Genomic DNA, 18,640 nt, shown 5'->3' on the forward strand with positions numbered 1-18,640 from the left:
AGCTCACACAGCTAGATGGCGGGTTGAAGAAAACAGTGTGCAAATAATGCCTACAAGGTCAACGTATACACTACTACAGCGGTGGATACGGATTACGTAAAATATATTATGGCTGCTTGAAAAAAGTCACTCCGGTGTTTTTTCTGGAGACGGTAATATTATGGATATTTAGACAGAATGTGAACAAGGTCACACAGCTAGATGGCGGGTTGAAGAAAACACTGTGCAAATAATGCCTACAAGGTCAACGTATACACTACTACAGCGGTGGATACGGATTACGTAAAATATATTATGGCTGCTTGAAAAAAGTCACTCCGGTGTTTTTTCTGGAGACGGTAATATTATGGATATTTAGACAGAATGTGAACAAGGTCACACAGCTAGATGGCGGGTTGAAGAAAACAGTGTGCAAATAATGCCTACAAGGTCAACGTATACACTACTACAGCGGTGGATACGGATTACGTAAAATATATTATGGCTGCTTGAAAAAAGTCACTCCGGTGTTTTTTCTGGAGACGGTAATATTATGGATATTTAGACAGAATGTGAACAAGGTCACACAGCTAGATGGCGGGTTGAAGAAAACAGTGTGCAAATAATGCCTACAAGGTCAACGTATACACTACTACAGCGGTGGATACGGATTACGTAAAATATATTATGGCTGCTTGAAAAAAGTCACTCCGGTGTTTTTTCTGGAGACGGTAATATTATGGATATTTAGACAGAATGTGAACAAGGTCACACAGCTAGATGGCGGGTTGAAGAAAACACTGTGCAAATAATGCCTACAAGGTCAACGTATACACTACTACAGCGGTGGATACGGATTACGTAAAATATATGAATGCTGCTTGAAAAAAAGTAACTCAAGTGGTTTTTCTAGAGACGATAATATTATCAATATTTAGACAAAATGTGAACAAGCTCACACAGCTAGATGGCGGGTTGAAGAAAACAGTGTGCAAATAATGCCTACAAGGTCAACGTATACACTACTACAGCGGTGGATACGGATTACGTAAAATATATTATGGCTGCTTGAAAAAAGTCACTCCGGTGTTTTTTCTGGAGACGGTAATATTATGGATATTTAGACAGAATGTGAACAAGGTCACACAGCTAGATGGCGGGTTGAAGAAAACACTGTGCAAATAATGCCTACAGGGCAAATAATGCCTAAAAGGTCAACTTATACACTACTACAGCGGTAGTAAAATTAAAAAAAGTAAAATAAAAAAAAAATGAATATTAAAAAAAAAAATTAAAGTTGGTGCTGCTGAACTACTAGGAGCAGCAGATTAGCACACCAGTCCCACTCCCCAACACTGCTAGACTAATAGCACTGGGCTCTTATAGTAGTAGTAGTAGTAGTAGTAGTAGTAAAACAACAAAAAAATAAATAAAAGCAGTCCTTACAAGGACTACTGTTATTGCAGCAGTCAGCAGATGAGATCAGAAGCAGGACAGCTGCCCACTGCAGCTACATACAGAGCACTGCAGTAGAAGGTAGATTACTAGCCAGCAAAGCTACCTAAGCTTAAATGTCCCTCAAACCCCTGCAGACTTCTGTCCCTCCAATAACAGAGCAGTATCAAAACGATTACTAGCCAGCAAACTTTCAACTGTCCCTGAAATCACTAACAGGCAGCAGCTCTCTCCCTACACTATCTCTTCAGCACACACAGGCAGAGTGAAAAAACGCTGCAGGGCTTCGGTTTTTATAGGGAAGGGGAGTGGTCCAGGGGAGAGCTTCCTGATTGGCTGCCATGTACCTGCTGGTCTGGGGTGAGAGGGCAAAAAAAAGCGCCAACAATGGCGAACCCAAAATGGCGAACGTCGCGCGACGTTCGCGAACTTCCGGCGAGCGCGAACACCCGATGTTCGCGCGAACAAGTTTGCCGGCGAACAGTTCGCGACATCTCTAATAAGAAGGTGGTATTTAGGGGGTGACATTATCTCCCAGCTGTTTCCTGGATTGGTGCATTAGCAAATATCAAAGGGGAAGTTATCCTCATCTTATCTCTTTTTCTCATTCTTGCACATTACATTTTTTCCCCCAGCATTGTGTGTGTGACTGCGAGAAGCAATACTGAGAGACTGGGCCACGTGGCTGTGGAAGTTCCTGGTGGAGGCCACGGCATTTCCAGCCAAGTCTTTTCCTACCAGGTAACAGTTGCTTGGTGAGGCACTGCTATATATCCTGTGTTATAATGGAAAGGCAATTCATTAGAATGCATTTCTTCTCCTTTAGTTCTATATACATATTTATTTCAGAATCCTGTACTGCACTCCTTTTCCCCAACTCGCGGCCCAAAATCTGGGGGGACTCGTTTGACTCTCACAGGGACCAAACTTCTGACTGGCCGCCCCAGTGACATCACCGCTCTGATCGGAGATATTCCGTGTCACATGTAAGGCATATAATAATAGAAACATACATTGTCCTTTAGTCTTTGTTTTCTGTACTTTTGATGAAAGGGTGATAGTAAGAAGTATTACAATGAAGGGAGGAAAGTTACAATGAAAGATGCAGTTAATGAAATAATGTTAAAGCAAAGGATGAAATGTCAGAGTAAAGCAGAATAGGAGAGAGATCAGGTCAGAAATATGTAAGAAGGAACTCTGTGTCAGGATGAAGCTGGAGGAATTATAAAGAAGGAAGGAATGTTATAATCAAGGAAACAAACAAAATAATATTAAAATAAAGGCTGTTAGAATGAAGGGAGAAGTAAAAGAATGTTACTATGTGTCCTTTAGCTACTCGGAGATGCAGGAGAACATGCTGGAATGTCTGACTGGACCCAGTAACAGTACTGCAGACTTGCAAGTAACCATTAAGTATGGAGACCAAGAGCTGAGAACATACGAGTCTCTCTTCACTTACACTGCTGATCCAAACATCACCTCGGCCAGCCCAGCCAAGAGCTTCATCAGGTACAGTATAAGCACAAGACTGGTGAGACAGGAAAGCTATGGTCAGCACAGACTGTCAGAAGGTTTGTAGGTGCTATAAACCTATAGTGAAACTATGAGATGGTTTGTGGATGCTTTAAACCTGTGGTCAGACTATAAGAAGGCTTCTGGGTGCTATAAACCTATAGTCATTCTGTAAGAAGGTTCCTGGGTGCTATGAAGCCACAGTCACAGAATATGAGAAGGTTCCTGGGTGCTATGAAGACATGGCCAAGCATAGACTATAGGAAGGTTCTGGAGTGCTATGAAGCCTTAGTCAAACACAGAATATGAGAAGGTTCTTGTGTGCTGTGAAGCCATGACTAAGCACAGATTATGAGAAGGGTTCTGGTTATGAAGTGATGGCCGTCAAGCCCAGACTATGAGAAGGTTCTCGGTGCTATGAAGCCATAGTCAGACACAGAATATGAGAAGGTTCCTGCGTGTTATGAAGCCATGGCCGAGCCAAAATATGAGAAAGTTCCTGGGTGCTAAGAAGCCATAGTCAGACACAGAATACGAGAAGGTTCCTGGCTGCTATGAAGCCATGGCCGAGCACAAACTATGGGAAGGTTCCTGGGTGTTATGAAGCCATAGTCAGACACAGAATACAAGAAGGTTCCTGGGTGCTATGAAGCCATGGCCAAGTACAGACTATGAGAAAGTTCCTGGGTGCTAAGAAGCCATAGTCAGACACAGAATATGAGATGGTTCCTAGGTGCTATCAAGCTCTGGCCAAGCACAGCTATGAAGCCATGGCCAAGCACAGAATACGAGAAGGTTCCTGTGTGCTATGAAGCCATGGCCAAGTACATACTATGAGAAAGTTCCTGGGTGCTAAGACGCCATAGTCAGACACAGAATATGAGAAGGTTCCTGGGTGCCGTGAAGCCATGGGTAAGCTCAGAATATGAGAAGGGTCTTGGGTGCTATGAAGGCATGACCAAGCACAAACTATGAGAAGGGTCCTTGGTGCTATGAAGCCATGGCCACCAAGCCCAGACTATGAGTGTTATATCGGTGCTATGAAGTCAGACACAGAATATGAGAAGGTTCCTGGGTGCTGTTCATATTAACATATTCTTTTGGGTTGGTTATATGTTTCAGTGGAGGACGTGTGATATTTGTGTCTGGCCAGAATTTGGATGTGGTACAGGCCCCAAAGATACGGGTAACTGTGTCCCCGAGAGAAAAGCGCAGAAGACGCAGCTTTAAGAGGCATCGGCGCATTGTCCCTGAGACAGAATGTCCGGAGAATGACCTGTGCACTGTGGAGAAGGTATTTATTCCCGGGGTTCCCTGTCATTCTGTAAAAAATGTTTTCCAAGGTGACAATATGTTAATGTTATATGTAAAGAATAACAATAGCTTCATGGTATTTTCTTTTCTCTTTTACAGTTTGAAGAGTTGTGTTTGATCAACTCGTCGTTCCTGCTCCTGTGCAAAACACCAGCCATTAACCGCTTGCACTGGAATTCCCAAGTGAACGTCGAGTTTATTCTGGATAATCTGCATTTTAACTTCAGGGCTGTCAACTCCGTTCCATTCACCTACGAGCCAGACCCAGTGCTCAAACAGCTTAATCCAGAGGATCCAGTGAAACCTTATCGGCACAAGCCTGGCAGTGTCATCTCGGTAGAGGTGAGAACATGGTGCCATATAATTTATATAAATCCTATGGATCATTTGCTTTCCTACAGCTTAAACTCTGAAGGGAGGCAGGTTGGCAGGTTTGGTTTTTGCCCTACAACCTCCATCTTCCCCTATTATACCCCCTACATCTTTGCTCTGTGGGACATATAATGCAGCCCATGTTTCAGACAGGGATACTTTCATGGGACGAAATGTTTTTTTCAAAACGTATCAGTTAATAGTGCTGCTCCAGCAGAATTCTGCACTGAAATCCGTTTTTCAAAAGAGCAAAGAGATTTTTTTATATTTAATTTTGAAATCTGGGGCTAGACATATTGTCAGTTTCCCAATTGCCCCCAGTCATGTGGCTTGTGCTCTGATAAACTTCAGTCATTCTTTACTGCTGTTCTGCAAGTTGGAGTGTTATCACCCCCTCCCTTTTCCCCCCAGCAGCCAAACAAAAGAACAATGGGAAGGTAACCAGATAGCAGCTCCCTAACACAAGATAACAGCTGCCTGGTAGATCTAAGAACAGCACTCAATAGTAAAATCCAGGTCCCACTGCGACACATTCAGTTACATTGAGTAGGAGAAACAACAGCCTGCCAGAAAGCAGTTCCATCCTAAAGTGCTGGCTCTTTCTGAAAGCACATGACCAGGCAAAATGACCTGAGATGGCGCCTACACAGGTTCAGGAATTAAATGTTATGTTGTAGAGTGAATTATTTGCAGTTTAAACAGTGTAATGCCTCTCAACTCATGCAATGTCTCTTGTCTCTTCCTGGTATCAACTTGTCCTCATCCAAGACAATGGCTTGTGCACTATGAATTTGTAGTGACTCTTACTTTGCCCCTCAGGGAGAGAATTTGGACTTGGCCGTCACCAAAGATGAGATGATTGCAATGATTGGAGACGGGGTTTGCATGGTGAAGACCCTCACAAGAAACCATCTGTATTGTGAGCCTCCTGAGAAGCAGCCAGCTCCTCGCCAGCCTCAGAAAAGAGAAGGGGTGGATTCTTTGCCGGAGTTTACAGTAAGAACCACATTAGTTGGCCTCACTCATCCTTGAGTCTAGATATAATGAGCTCCTCATATAAACAATGGGTTGTCTTCGATTCATTGTTCATCCAGGTTCAGATTGGGCGCATGTACTTGGTCCTGGGGAAGGTTCAGTACGACACAGAGAGCCAACTAACGTTCCCCCTGGAAGCTCAGATCGGCCTGGGAGTTGGCACATCTTTTGTAGCCTTGATTGTCCTCATTATAGTCTTGATTTACAGGTAAGACTCTAGTAGTGTTTCTTGCTCCTAGTAGCAAAAAAAAGAGAAGCTTTTTAAGGGCAGAGACACACGGTCAGACACACGGTCAGATTCGGGGAGATTAGGCGCCCAACGACAAATCTCCTTTTCTTTGGGGGCAACTAATCTCCCCGAAGTCGCTGGGTGACTAATCTCCCGAATCTGACCGTGTGTCTCTGCCCTAATATCCGCTGTTGCTTGAAATTGTTCAGCAACAATTGAGGCTCCATGTTGTCGGATTGCAGGGTAATAAAAATAAGATGCAAATGTATCAATGTATCATTTTATATGGAATATATATTATATTATATATAATTATGTTATCATTTTTATAATGGAAACAAAAATAAATAATGCTGCAGCTGTTCAACCCAAAATTGATTGATTTCTGTGAAAAAAAGGAACAATTACCTGTTAATTAACAAGTGTATTTTCATTGGTCGTTGTTGATGTTGATTATTATCTGATTAAACTGAGCCAGCTGTTCCTACTATTTACAGGGGCTCCTCCTCTAATGAACTGATGGCAGCTCAGAGGGGGATAAATACTTGAATTGGTTATTATTTCATGTTTAATATTCGTGTATAGTAATGATTTTGCATGGAAATAATGGGCCTTTATATTCAGTTTTAGGGCCCAAATCCTGGTATGTAGCAACAGATAAAAAAACGTCTATAGATGCAATGGCAGTTGATAAATGAATTACTACAGATCTGCCCATTTAAACAAATTATAAGCCCTTTGAAATGAGTGAATGTAAAATTGCTCAGAGCCTCCTTCTAACCACTCTTGCAATTCATGTAATTTTGTTCTATTTTTAACAACAGTGCCACCTGCTCTCCATATCAGTAGACTGGACACAGTTATAGAAAAAAACAAATGTGTGAGAAAAGACAAGTCTTGAGATGTGACGTCAGATGACTCTTCTCTACTCACTAACTTAATTGCTTGGGCAGCAACACAAGGCTTTGACTGCAATACTGAGTATTTAGGAATGTTAGGGAATCATGGTAATTGAGCAAAATTATCTAAATATTGAAGTTTTTTCCAGGCGGAAGAGCAAACAGGCCCTGCGGGACTATAAGAAAGTCCAGATCCAGTTGGAGAACTTGGAAACCAGTGTCAGAGATCGCTGCAAGAAGGAATTCACAGGTACAGACTAACAGGATAGACTTGCACTGCTCATTTGGATGCTCATATTTATTCTGATCAAATGAATATCTCTATAAGATACCATTGTAGCATGTAATGCATTGACTGAATCTAAAATATACTGGAGCTTACTGTGTAACGCCTGCCATTTGTACCTGAATAAAAAGAGGACATACAGTAGCTTACTGTGTATATCAGGAGTTCCTAACCTATGGGTTGGAACCCAAAAATGTGGTTGTATCACCTTGACTCCCCTTTAATACAACGTCCTCCTATAGCAATACAATATGGAGCTACCATGTAGGTTCACTTGGTTGATCTGTTCTCTGAAGACATAAGCAGAATGCCTCCAATGAAGTGTGGTCGCCCTCACGTACTTTATTTATGTTTTTTTCAAAAAAAGGAGAGATAAAAAGGGGTACCGAAAAAAGAAGAAGGATAGGGGGGGGTGGGATTCACAGGCAGGCAAACCAAAATATATCCAAATTTGACATTTCTTAACACTTAGAAGATCATACAATGGATGTAAAGCCCAACTATGGAATCTGTTTTTGGTTTCCATCCTTGATGCTCTAGCCAAGCTCACTCCTAGTTAGACCCCTTTAAGGAGGAGTTAGACATGGTAATCAATGATAACTGTGACTTCTTTATTGACTGACAGACCTGATGACCGAAATGATGGACCTTACCAGTGACCTGGTTGGCACCGGTATCCCATTCCTGGATTACAAATCCTACGCAGAGAGGATTTTCTTCCCTGGTCACCGAGAGTCGCCATTGCAGAGAGACTTAGATGTGCCAGAAGGTCGACGGCAGACAGTAGAACAGGGCTTGGTCCAGCTCTCCAACCTTCTTAACAGCAAGCTCTTCCTTACCAAGGTACAGAAGCATTTCCTTCTGCTAGATATATTTTATTTGCATTAAGCTGCTAACATCCTCTGTGTTGATTATCTTAGTTTATACACACCCTGGAAAGCCAGCGCACATTTTCGGCAAGAGACCGAGCCTACGTGGCATCTCTTCTAACTGTATCTCTGCATGGAAAGTTGGAATACTTCACTGACATCTTGAAGACGCTCCTGAATGATCTGGTGGAACAGTACGTGGCCAAGAACCCAAAGCTCATGCTAAGAAGGTAAAGACCTCCCTACTGTGCACATTCCTTATGGTCTTATGGTGCTCTTATCCACTATAATGATCCAACATCTCTCTTTTAGAAGAAGGGTCAAGGCTTTAGTAGTTCCTCAGCTGAGTAAATGTGGTCTATTAGTCACTGATAAAGAAAGGTTACCTGTGAGAGGAAGACACTTTTTCCCTGAATTTACTACATGTGGTTGAGTTTCTGCTGTTGGGTTCTTATCTATGATCTTCATTGCTGTAGGACAGAGACAGTGGTGGAGAAGCTGCTGACCAACTGGATGTCCATCTGTCTATATGTGTTTGTGAGGGTAAGTAGTGAGTGCTGAATATTGGATAATTACTTTATCAGTTGGTAGAGGGAGAGAGCACTGGTTCTCCCACCACTTTATAACTCCAAGATGCCACCTACCCACATGGATTTGGGTAATATTTTACATTTAATGTTTACAAACTCTGGTCACAAGGCCAGGAGGCCATAATCTATGTGTAGGCAAGGTCACCCCTGTCACAGTTGTCTTCTCATGTGTAACATATGGTATCCCAAAACCCAGAGTAAAACCCAAGGTCCTGGTCACGGCTCACACTTTTGCCTATTGCAGCCGCCTTTGGCTTCAGGAGGAGCCCTCTGCTACTCGGATGCCGCCAGGACTTAATGTGAGAGGACCAAGGGGGAAGCTCTGGGCAGGCAACAGAACCGTAACATATAACTGGAACGGAGAACAAGGAGTGAGGTCAGGGGACAGGTTGGTTCAAAACCAAACAGACTGTACTGTACCAATACAGGAAGCAGAAACGTAGTCAAGGTCACAGGCCAGGGTCATACACAGATCAGAAGCGCAGTACAGATTCAGAATCCAAAGAATAGTCAAGCGGAGGCAGGGGTCAGTTCAGGCAGCAGATTAGCAAGGTCAAGGTAAGGCAGTGGTCAATAACAGGATTAGACAATATAAATCACACCCAAGAACCATGGAACATAGACCTATACTGGGCAATGCGTTACAGCAGAGTAAAGCTGGCCATAGACGCACACATCCTATAGTATGAATCGAGGATTCATGCGATTTTCGGATCGTGTGTGGAGAGTGCCGACATCTTTCGTCCGGCGGAGATCGGTCGTTTGGTCGATCGGACAGGTTTGATTTTGACCCGACCGATCCCGTCGGAGCCCATTGCGCATCGTAATCGGATCGTTCTGCTCGTTAATGGCACATCGGGGAAAGATCCGCTCATTTGGCAATGTCACCAAACAAGCGGATCTTTGCGTCTATGGCCACCTTAAGGGGCTTCATAGCCAGTCAAATGGCTTATACAAATCATCTGTGGCCAGATTGGCAACAGGTGAAACAAAGCCATGCTTACTAGCAATACCAAGCATAGCCATAGGAGTGAAGCAGGGCCTTAGACCATAGAGTAGTGGTAATACAAACAGCACAGGTGCACCAGGCCCCGGTTCAACTCCAGGCTGGTTATCACATCATGTATACAAAGTTATTCAGTACACTGGGTAGGTTGAACTGTGTTTGAATTTAGTTTAATGGCTCATATCAAATAAATCTTGTGTTCTCATGGCAGGATTCAGCCGGAGAACCACTTTATATGTTGTTCCGTGGGATAAAGCACCAAGTGGACAAAGGACCAGTAGACTGTGTGACGGGGAAGGCCAAATACACTCTGAATGATAACCGCCTACTGAGGGATGACGTAGAATACAAAACTCTGGTGAGCTCTTGGGGTTGCTTTTTTGTCAGGAGACCATTGTAATGATTACGGTTGCTCTAGACTCGGTTAAAATAGGAACCATAGCGAACAATATATTGTCCCGATTACTTCTCACTGTAGTCAAGAATTAATAAAGGATTGGAACATATGTTCTATAAAGTAAAAAACATAGCAACCAGATCAGATTTTTGCTTTCATCAATCTTACTTCAGTTGACTGGCCTTAGCTTTTTCCTGATGGGTTCTTATGGGTTACTACTTCAGAGTAAAATAGTGATTTTTCCCAATAGTACATAGATTGGGGTGCACTTAACATTGAACATAATTCTTTGTAGACGCTGAATGCCATAATGCAAACTAACACTGGCATCACTTGCGAAGAGGAACAAGGTTTGCCGGTGAAATTACTCGACTGTGACACCATCACTCAAGTGAAAGAAAAGATCCTTGACCAGATTTACAAGGGAACCGCATGCTGTCACCGACCGAACCCTGAAGCTCTGGACTTGGGTGAGTCAGGTTGTCTATAGGAGGGTCCACATTTAGTGGTGATGTAGCCTAGGGCAAAACAGACCTTGAGGGGCCCCATAAGTTATATCAAATAATACCTTCAGCCTTCGTTTATCTGTGGCTTTCAATGCCCTCTTGCAATCAACTTGATAGGAAAGATGGAAAATATGGTTTATCTGGATGAATATTTGTTTTCCTAGCTGTCCCCACAAGTTACCAGTGTATAAACATCCTTATAACCTCTACTTTATTCCATAACCTCTGCAGAATGGAGATCAGGGCTGGCCGGTCATCTCATCCTTTCTGATGAAGATCTGACATCAGTGGTGCACGGGTCTTGGAAACGAGTGAATACATTGCAGCATTACAAGGTGAGACTTGGCACAGGGAGCTCTCCCACTTGTAGCTACATCTAGATCCCACTACATTACTGCTACAGCATTCCTCCTTCAATTTGATAAAGAGGCCCACATAACACAGAAACCCCTAATATACCCATCACAGTTACCTTCAAAAAGTATGAATAAATTTCATTTTCTATGCCGAAATCCAGCTGTTTAACAGTTCTTCTTTTTCTGCATCATTTGAAATCCTGGCAGGGAAGGAGAGACTAAACACTGATGTTACAAATTGTAACAACTTCTCCACAGCTTACAGACAGTATGCAGGAACTACATAACCCACAATGCATTGCACTGGGATGTTCCTTTCCTTATTGAAATCACGTGTGCAGGGAATTGTGGGGTTTGGAGGATGCAGGCTGAGGACAGATGGCTGTTGATACAAAGTAACAGTAGTCAGCCAGCTCAGCAAAGTAGTCAGAGAGATCAGCAGGAGAGCAGGGGCTAGGCTTAGGGAACTGTCAGAAACCATTAAAAATCATGAAAAGTCTGCCTATTTTTTAATTGATGTATATTGCAAAGTTGCTTGAAATTATGTTTACTTTTCAGAAAGCTTAAGTTATGTTTTTGTGGAGTTGCCCTGTAACACTGGCCTGTACAAGTTCCCCACTTGGTCTGCTGGGTAATATACCAAATCTCATCTGTAGACAATAGTGATGCCAGTACACCTATGTGTTAGTATTTTGGGGGATTAAAAAATATTTGTCCTTCACGTTTCTAAAATGAGTTAGAAGTTGACTTTTGTGCATGGCTAGGAAATTATAATGATATGGACCACAGTGGTCAGGGCTTCTGTCACCAAATTAACCAACTCTCTACTTTGTGCAGGTTCCAGATGGAGCGACAGTGGCTTTGGTGCCCCGTCTAAGCAAACACATCCACCCAGAAAACCACGACTACATCCCAGGAGAGAGTGAGTTGGCGCTTATGTTATACCATAGCAGTCTTTTCTGGAATAATTAGACTTCCTTCACAAGTGTTGCATCCTCTTCTGGTAACATGTATTTCCACCTTTATGGATCATGTTGTGTGAGGGGCAGATTTTGGCTGCTTTGAGTAGCAAAGTAAAGTTGCTCCCTCTTTCCTCTCTCAGAGACCCCTATGCTGGAAGATGCAGACGAGGGTGGGATAAGGGTTTGGCACCTTGTTAAACCGACGGATGAACCAGAACTTCTGAAACACAGACGGGGAAGTCTACGAGACAGAGAGCGTGCCAAAGCCATTCCTGAAATCTACCTGACTCGCCTGCTCTCCATGAAGGTAAGAGGATGTCTGATGATTTCACTTGTTTGTGATGTCATTTATTTTCTCTATGTACAGTCTGGGGATGTCATAGTTGGTTTCACTGGAGGCCCACCAGGTTTCTAGGAAGGTGCTAATGGTATATACAGAGCCATGAAGTCAGTATGATTGGTATGATCCCTTGGCATCCAGAATTGGGTACATGTAAAGGCTTTTACAGTAAAAAGATATAGGAGGAGGAGGTTCAACTGGGAGGCGCACTGAATACAGAATGACTGCAGTATTTTCAGTTAATGGAGATGGGAAGGGAGTCAGCTAGAGGCCTGCGAGCAAATGCTGCCATGATCTGAATGTAAAATTACAAGGAGTTTTTTTTATGGCTTCTTGGGTTATAAATTATAATAGTCTGACAGTATTTTTTACATTCAGCAATATTTTCTTAGAGAGTGTGGGAGGGGGGTGAAGGAAAGTTCAGAATGAAAGATGATTCCCAGGAAGAGAATCTGAGTGCCAGTTGATGGTGTTGATTGCTTTGATTGATAGGCTGGGAGTAGAGGGTGCTGTATGGGTACGATATGATTGACTGAGTTAAATATGAGATTGGAAGAACATGGCCAAGTAGATATAACAGAGAGGAACTCAAACACTTGAGATCTCACAGACAGAGGAGGTCAGGGCATGAGAAAGTGATTGGAGATTTGTCAATGTACAGAGGGTACAGGAAACCAAAGCTTCGTGCAAGTGAGGAGGATGCGGGATTTTGTTTCCTACGGCAGCTGAAGGGCTAAAAACCCCTTCTCTACACAATCATGTAGTAACTTTAGCCGTTTCACTGATTGGAAGGATTATCACCTTCTAATGTATCAGCCCCAGGGCTCTTCCTGGAAGCCCATTCTGGAAATGTAACTGAAGTGGAGGTGGAATGATGACTCTGCCATAGTCCATGAAATAGCAATATTCCCATATGTTTATGACCACTTGGAGCACTTTTGTTTGGAGGTCAATAGGGAATTCATCATTCTAGGTAAGCAGCATGGCAGCTCTCACTCAGATATGTGAATATGAAGAGAGGAGCTATGTCCTCCTAATTAACTCTGTGATTAATGGGAAGATCCATCTAAAAATATCTTTAATGAAGAAATAAGATAAATTGCATAATGTCCATGATACAAGATAGAGTTTGCTTTGGAAAATGGACATTGAGAGACCGAGGCCCCTTCAAGGGGTTTATCTTTAAGTTTACTTTTAGTATGTAATACAATGGCGAATTCTAATCAACTTTTTGATTGGTCTTCTTTTTTGTTTTCTTTTTATAGTTTTTGAATTATTTGCCTTCTTCTGACTCTTTTCAGCTTTCAAATGGGGGTCATAGACCCCATCTAAAAAACAAATGCTCTGTAAGGCTGCAATGTTTTACTATTTATTACTCAACTTTCTATGCCCTCATTCATACTACAGTCTCTTATTCAAATCAATGCGTGGTAACTAGGGTAATTTGGACCCTAGCAAGCAGATTGCTGAAAGTGCAAACTGGAGAGCTGCTGAATAAAAAGCTAAATAACTCAAAAACCACAAATAATAAAAAATGAAAACCAATTTCAACTTGTCTCAGAATTTAACTCTCTACAATCAAACTGAAAGTTAATTTAAAGGTGAACAACCCCTTTGAGAGAGAAGATAGAAAGATGGGTTTCACCTCACTTGTCTCTGTTTTCTGCCTTATAATGTACTTTGCCGTTGGCTGAAGCACCACCTGTGGGACTGCCCTGGTCCAAACCCAGCAAAGTACCCTCTGATATGACACATTTAACATTCATTTTCCATGATATCAACAGACACCTTCATAGATTTCTGCTGTTTTCTCAGGGAACTCTGCAGAAGTTTGTAGACGACCTTTTCCAGGTCATACTGAGCACCAGCCGGCCCGTTCCCCTCGCTGTCAAGTATTTCTTCGATCTCTTGGATGAGCAGGCCACCAGCCATGGTATCAATGACCCAGAGACCATCCACATATGGAAAACAAACAGGTAAATGCTACCTGAAGTCTCTGGTGTCCCAGACTGCACCTGCCAGAACTGTTCATATACATTGTGCTGGATGTGGGCTCTTTTTGGGCTGCAGTGGGAAGGTCATTGGAACCTCAGCATTGGTCATATGGTCTCTTCTAGATCCAAGCACTGAATAAAGGAACCAATAGTTTTGTGTTCATTGTGTGTGATGCTTATGTAGTGTCTCTTTCTTTGCAGTTTGCCATTGAGGTTTTGGATCAACATCATCAAAAACCCCCAGTTTGTATTTGATGTGCAGACGTCGGACAATGTGGACGCTGTGCTGTCAGTCATTGCACAAACCTTTATGGATTCCTGCACTCTAGCTGACCACAAGTTAGGAAGGGTAAGAAGAGAGTTCATTCTGCAGAACCAGTAGATATTTGGGTTGCACTGAACTTGGGGACCCTTGTGGTGGGTGAAACAAATGTACAAAGTACATGTATTGTTTAAAGGATAAGTAAACCTCTAAAATAAGTGAATGTAAAACTGATGAGAGTGCTATTCTAAGAACGTTTGCAATGTACATTATTTTGTTTTTTAATTCCAAGATATTAAGAGATACATGTACTGTTAATATAAATTAATTTTGTTACAACAGCGCCACCTGCTGGTCATTTTCCAACCTTTCTGACCACCAAGTAGTCAAGGAAGTTGTCAGGAGAAAGAAAGAGTGGCTTGAGAAAAGACCAAGAATGGTCTGAAACGTTGCCAAGTGTTTGAGGTCAGAGCCCATGTCCCAATAAAGGCATTTTAAGAAAATAAATCACTGACTGGTGCCGTCAATAACTAATGTGGTCTGATTGAACGGATTGGAGGTGGAAACCGTTGGACGTGCATCGGGTTAAAACAATCTGGAGGTGAAGGTGCTGACTGTGAAACTTGTGAAGGCGAAAGAAAGATGCCTGGTCTGATATTCTTCTGCTTAGGAAAAAAATTAAAAACTTTTTTCAAATCTTTCCTAACCAGAAGATCAGAGCTGCCTCTTTCTTTCTCCTGACAACTTCCTTGACTACTTGGTGGTCAGACTGATCAGAAAATGACCAGCAGGTGGCGTTGTTGTTGCAAAATTCTACAGAACATGTATCCTATTGGAATTAAAACAAAAATAAATGATGAATGTACATTGCAAAAGTGCTTAGAATAGCACCCTCGTCAATTTTACATTAATTTTACTTATTCTTTAATGGGTAATGTTAATATATAATTCAAGAAGGTCTATGCTGCAGGCCACAAGTGATTCTCTGGACTTCTTTCTCTTGGGCTTTCCTTTGTCTCATTTTTATGGTGGGGTTGAGGTTTGAACCCAACTAAGGGACCAGGGGAAGTTTTCCCCAACTCTAGGGCCTGCAAAAGCTCTTTATGAAGCAAGAGCACCCCCTCGTGACCATAGTTTTTTGTCCTGCTTTAAACTGCCCCTAGAAATCAATGGATTGCAACCCCACCGCCACCTCTGGCTCATTTACTTGGGTTTGAGGGTCCAGACGAGGGCTGATGAAAAGTTGTCAATCTTTTCTATTCCAAGTAAACCTACTTGCTTATCTGATTATTTATACAAATCTGCTTTATACAATTAAAACATCTGCTTCTTATCCCAAGGTTAGTTGTGCCCAAGAAACGGGTGCTGGTGGTTTATAATGATACATATGTCCGTTAGATCAGTTTATTATGGTGAAATATCCCTATAACTGCATGTACTGATGCCTTTCACTTTTCCTCTAGGATTCCCCCATAAACAAGTTGCTTTATGCCAGAGACATCCCGCGCTACAAGCAGATGGTAGAGAGGTAGGACTGTGACTGGTCATTCTTTGCCTGGGTGTAGGGGTTTTCTCATAACAAGTAGAGACAATGACCTATGTGTGTGGTTTTGTTCCTTGCCCTGTAGGTATTATGCCGACATCCGGCAAACCATCTCAGCCAGTGACCAGGAAATGAATTCAGCACTAGCGGAACTTTCAAGGGTAAGTGGCCCTTTGATTAACGCATGTGTATAGGGACCAGCCAGGGGCAAATAGTGTGACTGAGTTTGGGTCTGTTCATCATGGTGGTTTCTATAGATATATAAGTGAATGCTGATGCACAGCAGTAACTTTTATAACTGTTAGTACTTTATTCTTTAATCCACATGTCAGGCCTCAACAGGAGGATAGATATTTCCTTATATGGCCAAAAGTTTGGGTAAATCTGACTGTCCAACATTCCCAAATGAAGGGGATTGACATGACTTTGTTTCTATCTTTGCTGCTATGACAGTTTCTACACTTCCGGAAAGGTATTGCTCCCTGCCCCAGTTGAACTTACAATCTAAGGTCCCTATCACATTCATACACACATACAAGGGTCAGTTTTATTAGGAGCCAATGAACCTGCTTAGTGTCAGATAGAGGTGCACAAGAGCCCCAACTTTCCCCCAACTTTCACAACCCACCCCGCACCTGTTCTCTTGCGCCATCTGCAATCATGACTGGGGGGTCAGGGAGTAACATGTGGTCTCAGGCAGGAGCGGATCTGTAGGGGCTGCGAGGGCTGGGGCCCACCTTGTTTTTTTTCCCGGTGTCCCTCCGGACCAGTCCGATCCTGAAACTGCCTCTATGTGTCTGGGGTGGGGAGGAACCCTGTGCATTGTGATTTATTAACCCTTTTTTTTACTTGTAGAATTGCTCAGGTGAACTTAATTCTTTGGTGGCTCTGCACGAACTCTACAAGTACATTAATAAATACTATGATCAGGTGAGTGCAGCTTTGATTCAGTCGGGGGTCAGTGGTAGTTCACATAAGTTACTGTTGAACCGAGATCCAGCCCTGGATATAAATATGTCTTATTTCCATTGGCACCAGTCAGTTGAACTAAAGAAACTGCTCGGATGAGTAGTGAAACGTCTTCAATGATTAATCAGCAAGTCCAGTTGCTGTAGATTTACTTCTTATAGATATAACATGACCTGGATGAATGAAAACCTTCATAGGTTTTCCATTGATAACCTTTATTTTTCCCCCGGCAGATTATAGAAGCACTGGAAGAGGACTCTACAGCCCAGAAGATGCAGTTGGGTTACAGACTACAGCAGATCGCTGCCGCTGTGGAGAACAAAGTAACTGACTTGTGACCAAGACTCAAAGACTTGTATATTTGTGGCCAAACAGACCCTTGCACAGAGCTCTCGCCGTCTCCAAGATGCCACCCTACCGGCATGGATGACCTGAAAATACGCTGACGGCGGGAGCGCACACAGAAGGCGATTGTTCATGAAACAGAAATATTTTTTATACTTTTTTTTAATGAACAGTAATAACATTTGTTCTTTTGGTTTTTAAATCTCACGAATGGGACAATGTAGTTATCCTGGATGTTGAACAAGTCCAGGATACCTCTATCTGCCCGCGTGCCAAGTCTATGTATTTGTAACCGTGCACAACGGGAGAGACCCATGGACGCAGTTTGGACAATGACTGGTGTTTGTGGATCCGAGGCACGTGGTGGGTCACCGGCCTTCTCTACTGGCTGAAGAAGTGGCACAGCCTTTGCTGCCAATCTAATGAAGTCACTGAAACTGCTCCCTGAGTGATCTAGAGTGTTCTAGACTCTCTCTGCTGCCAATCGGCTATCAGTATGGGCAAAGTACTGTAGATGCTACGTGTTTTACTTGATCTTCTGTCTTCATTTGACTGTCCTGTTGTTATGTTGTGTCTCTGTGTGCGTGTGCTGAACCTTCACACCGACCAGTAGTAACTAACTAGCTGTAGGACAGGTATACTGATGATAGGTCTAACCTCTTTCACCCCATCATTTTAATTTGCCTCTCATTTGTAATAGTTCAACACAAGCAGAATTTGATCATGTTCCGTCTTCTTTTATATCGACCCCTAACCCCATTCTTCATTGCCACCGTTCAACCAATGACGTGATCCAAGCTGGTTGAAAAGCTGTAGGAACCTCGGATGCCGACATCACCAGCACCATCAACTCCATCGTTGCTCAATGCATCTTTCATGGCTGCACTAAACAGAGCTAGATGCAATGCATATATTTATTAGCCTAATGGACGAGCCTAATTTAGCACTGTCTCTTTATGTTGTAGAGCAACACTGCCCCCCGCTCCGTAGGATCCCACGTCTTGTGGCTTTTTTTGCTGCTTTCAACTGGACATGTAAATACGGTAGTAATGAAAGAAAAATATTTAAATACTAAAGGAGAACTGTAATTTATTTTCAAAGACCACAGGCTACTCTGGGCAACCGCCGCCTCTTCTATTCTTCCCCTTCGCGTTTCGCCGCAAGAATCCCACTTTTCACTGTGTTTTATTCCTTAAAAAAATTAGAATTCATGGTCCGACTAATAAAAAAGAAAACAGAGAGCCCCTCCCCCGTAAGAGAAATCATAAGGAATAGACTAATAATTTATAGGCAGTGCTCAGAATGCTACAGATCTGTGAAATTAAGATCCATGAATGTAAAAAAAATTACTAGGAAAAATAATTTTAATGAGAATAAAGTAGTTCTTTCACAGATTACTTAATAAACTTTAATATGTCTA

At 42.5% G+C, this 18,640-nt stretch overlaps 1 protein-coding gene across 2 annotated transcripts in view; it reads left to right on the forward strand.

The window, feature by feature from the left end:
- Positions 1–18,640, forward strand: part of plxnb1.L (plexin B1 L homeolog) — a 148,249-nt gene extending 129,609 nt beyond the window's left edge. For both annotated transcript variants that reach the window (XM_041590871.1, XM_018259137.2), the window contains 22 exons: positions 2,070–2,175; positions 2,284–2,420; positions 2,767–2,943; positions 4,069–4,240; positions 4,360–4,602; positions 5,452–5,628; positions 5,727–5,875; positions 6,945–7,045; positions 7,707–7,924; positions 8,002–8,180; positions 8,427–8,493; positions 9,758–9,904; positions 10,239–10,413; positions 10,681–10,784; positions 11,643–11,727; positions 11,908–12,074; positions 13,923–14,083; positions 14,303–14,450; positions 15,827–15,891; positions 15,992–16,067; positions 16,762–16,836; positions 17,109–18,640. In XM_041590871.1, the coding sequence (XP_041446805.1) occupies positions 2,070–2,175; positions 2,284–2,420; positions 2,767–2,943; positions 4,069–4,240; positions 4,360–4,602; positions 5,452–5,628; positions 5,727–5,875; positions 6,945–7,045; positions 7,707–7,924; positions 8,002–8,180; positions 8,427–8,493; positions 9,758–9,904; positions 10,239–10,413; positions 10,681–10,784; positions 11,643–11,727; positions 11,908–12,074; positions 13,923–14,083; positions 14,303–14,450; positions 15,827–15,891; positions 15,992–16,067; positions 16,762–16,836; positions 17,109–17,213 (3,034 nt within the window). In that variant the 3' untranslated portion in view covers positions 17,214–18,640. The remainder of the gene's footprint in view (positions 1–2,069; positions 2,176–2,283; positions 2,421–2,766; positions 2,944–4,068; positions 4,241–4,359; positions 4,603–5,451; positions 5,629–5,726; positions 5,876–6,944; positions 7,046–7,706; positions 7,925–8,001; positions 8,181–8,426; positions 8,494–9,757; positions 9,905–10,238; positions 10,414–10,680; positions 10,785–11,642; positions 11,728–11,907; positions 12,075–13,922; positions 14,084–14,302; positions 14,451–15,826; positions 15,892–15,991; positions 16,068–16,761; positions 16,837–17,108) is intronic.

Source organism: Xenopus laevis, chromosome 4L (genome assembly GCF_017654675.1).
Source record: "Xenopus laevis strain J_2021 chromosome 4L, Xenopus_laevis_v10.1, whole genome shotgun sequence".
NCBI lineage: Eukaryota > Metazoa > Chordata > Amphibia > Anura > Pipidae > Xenopus > Xenopus laevis.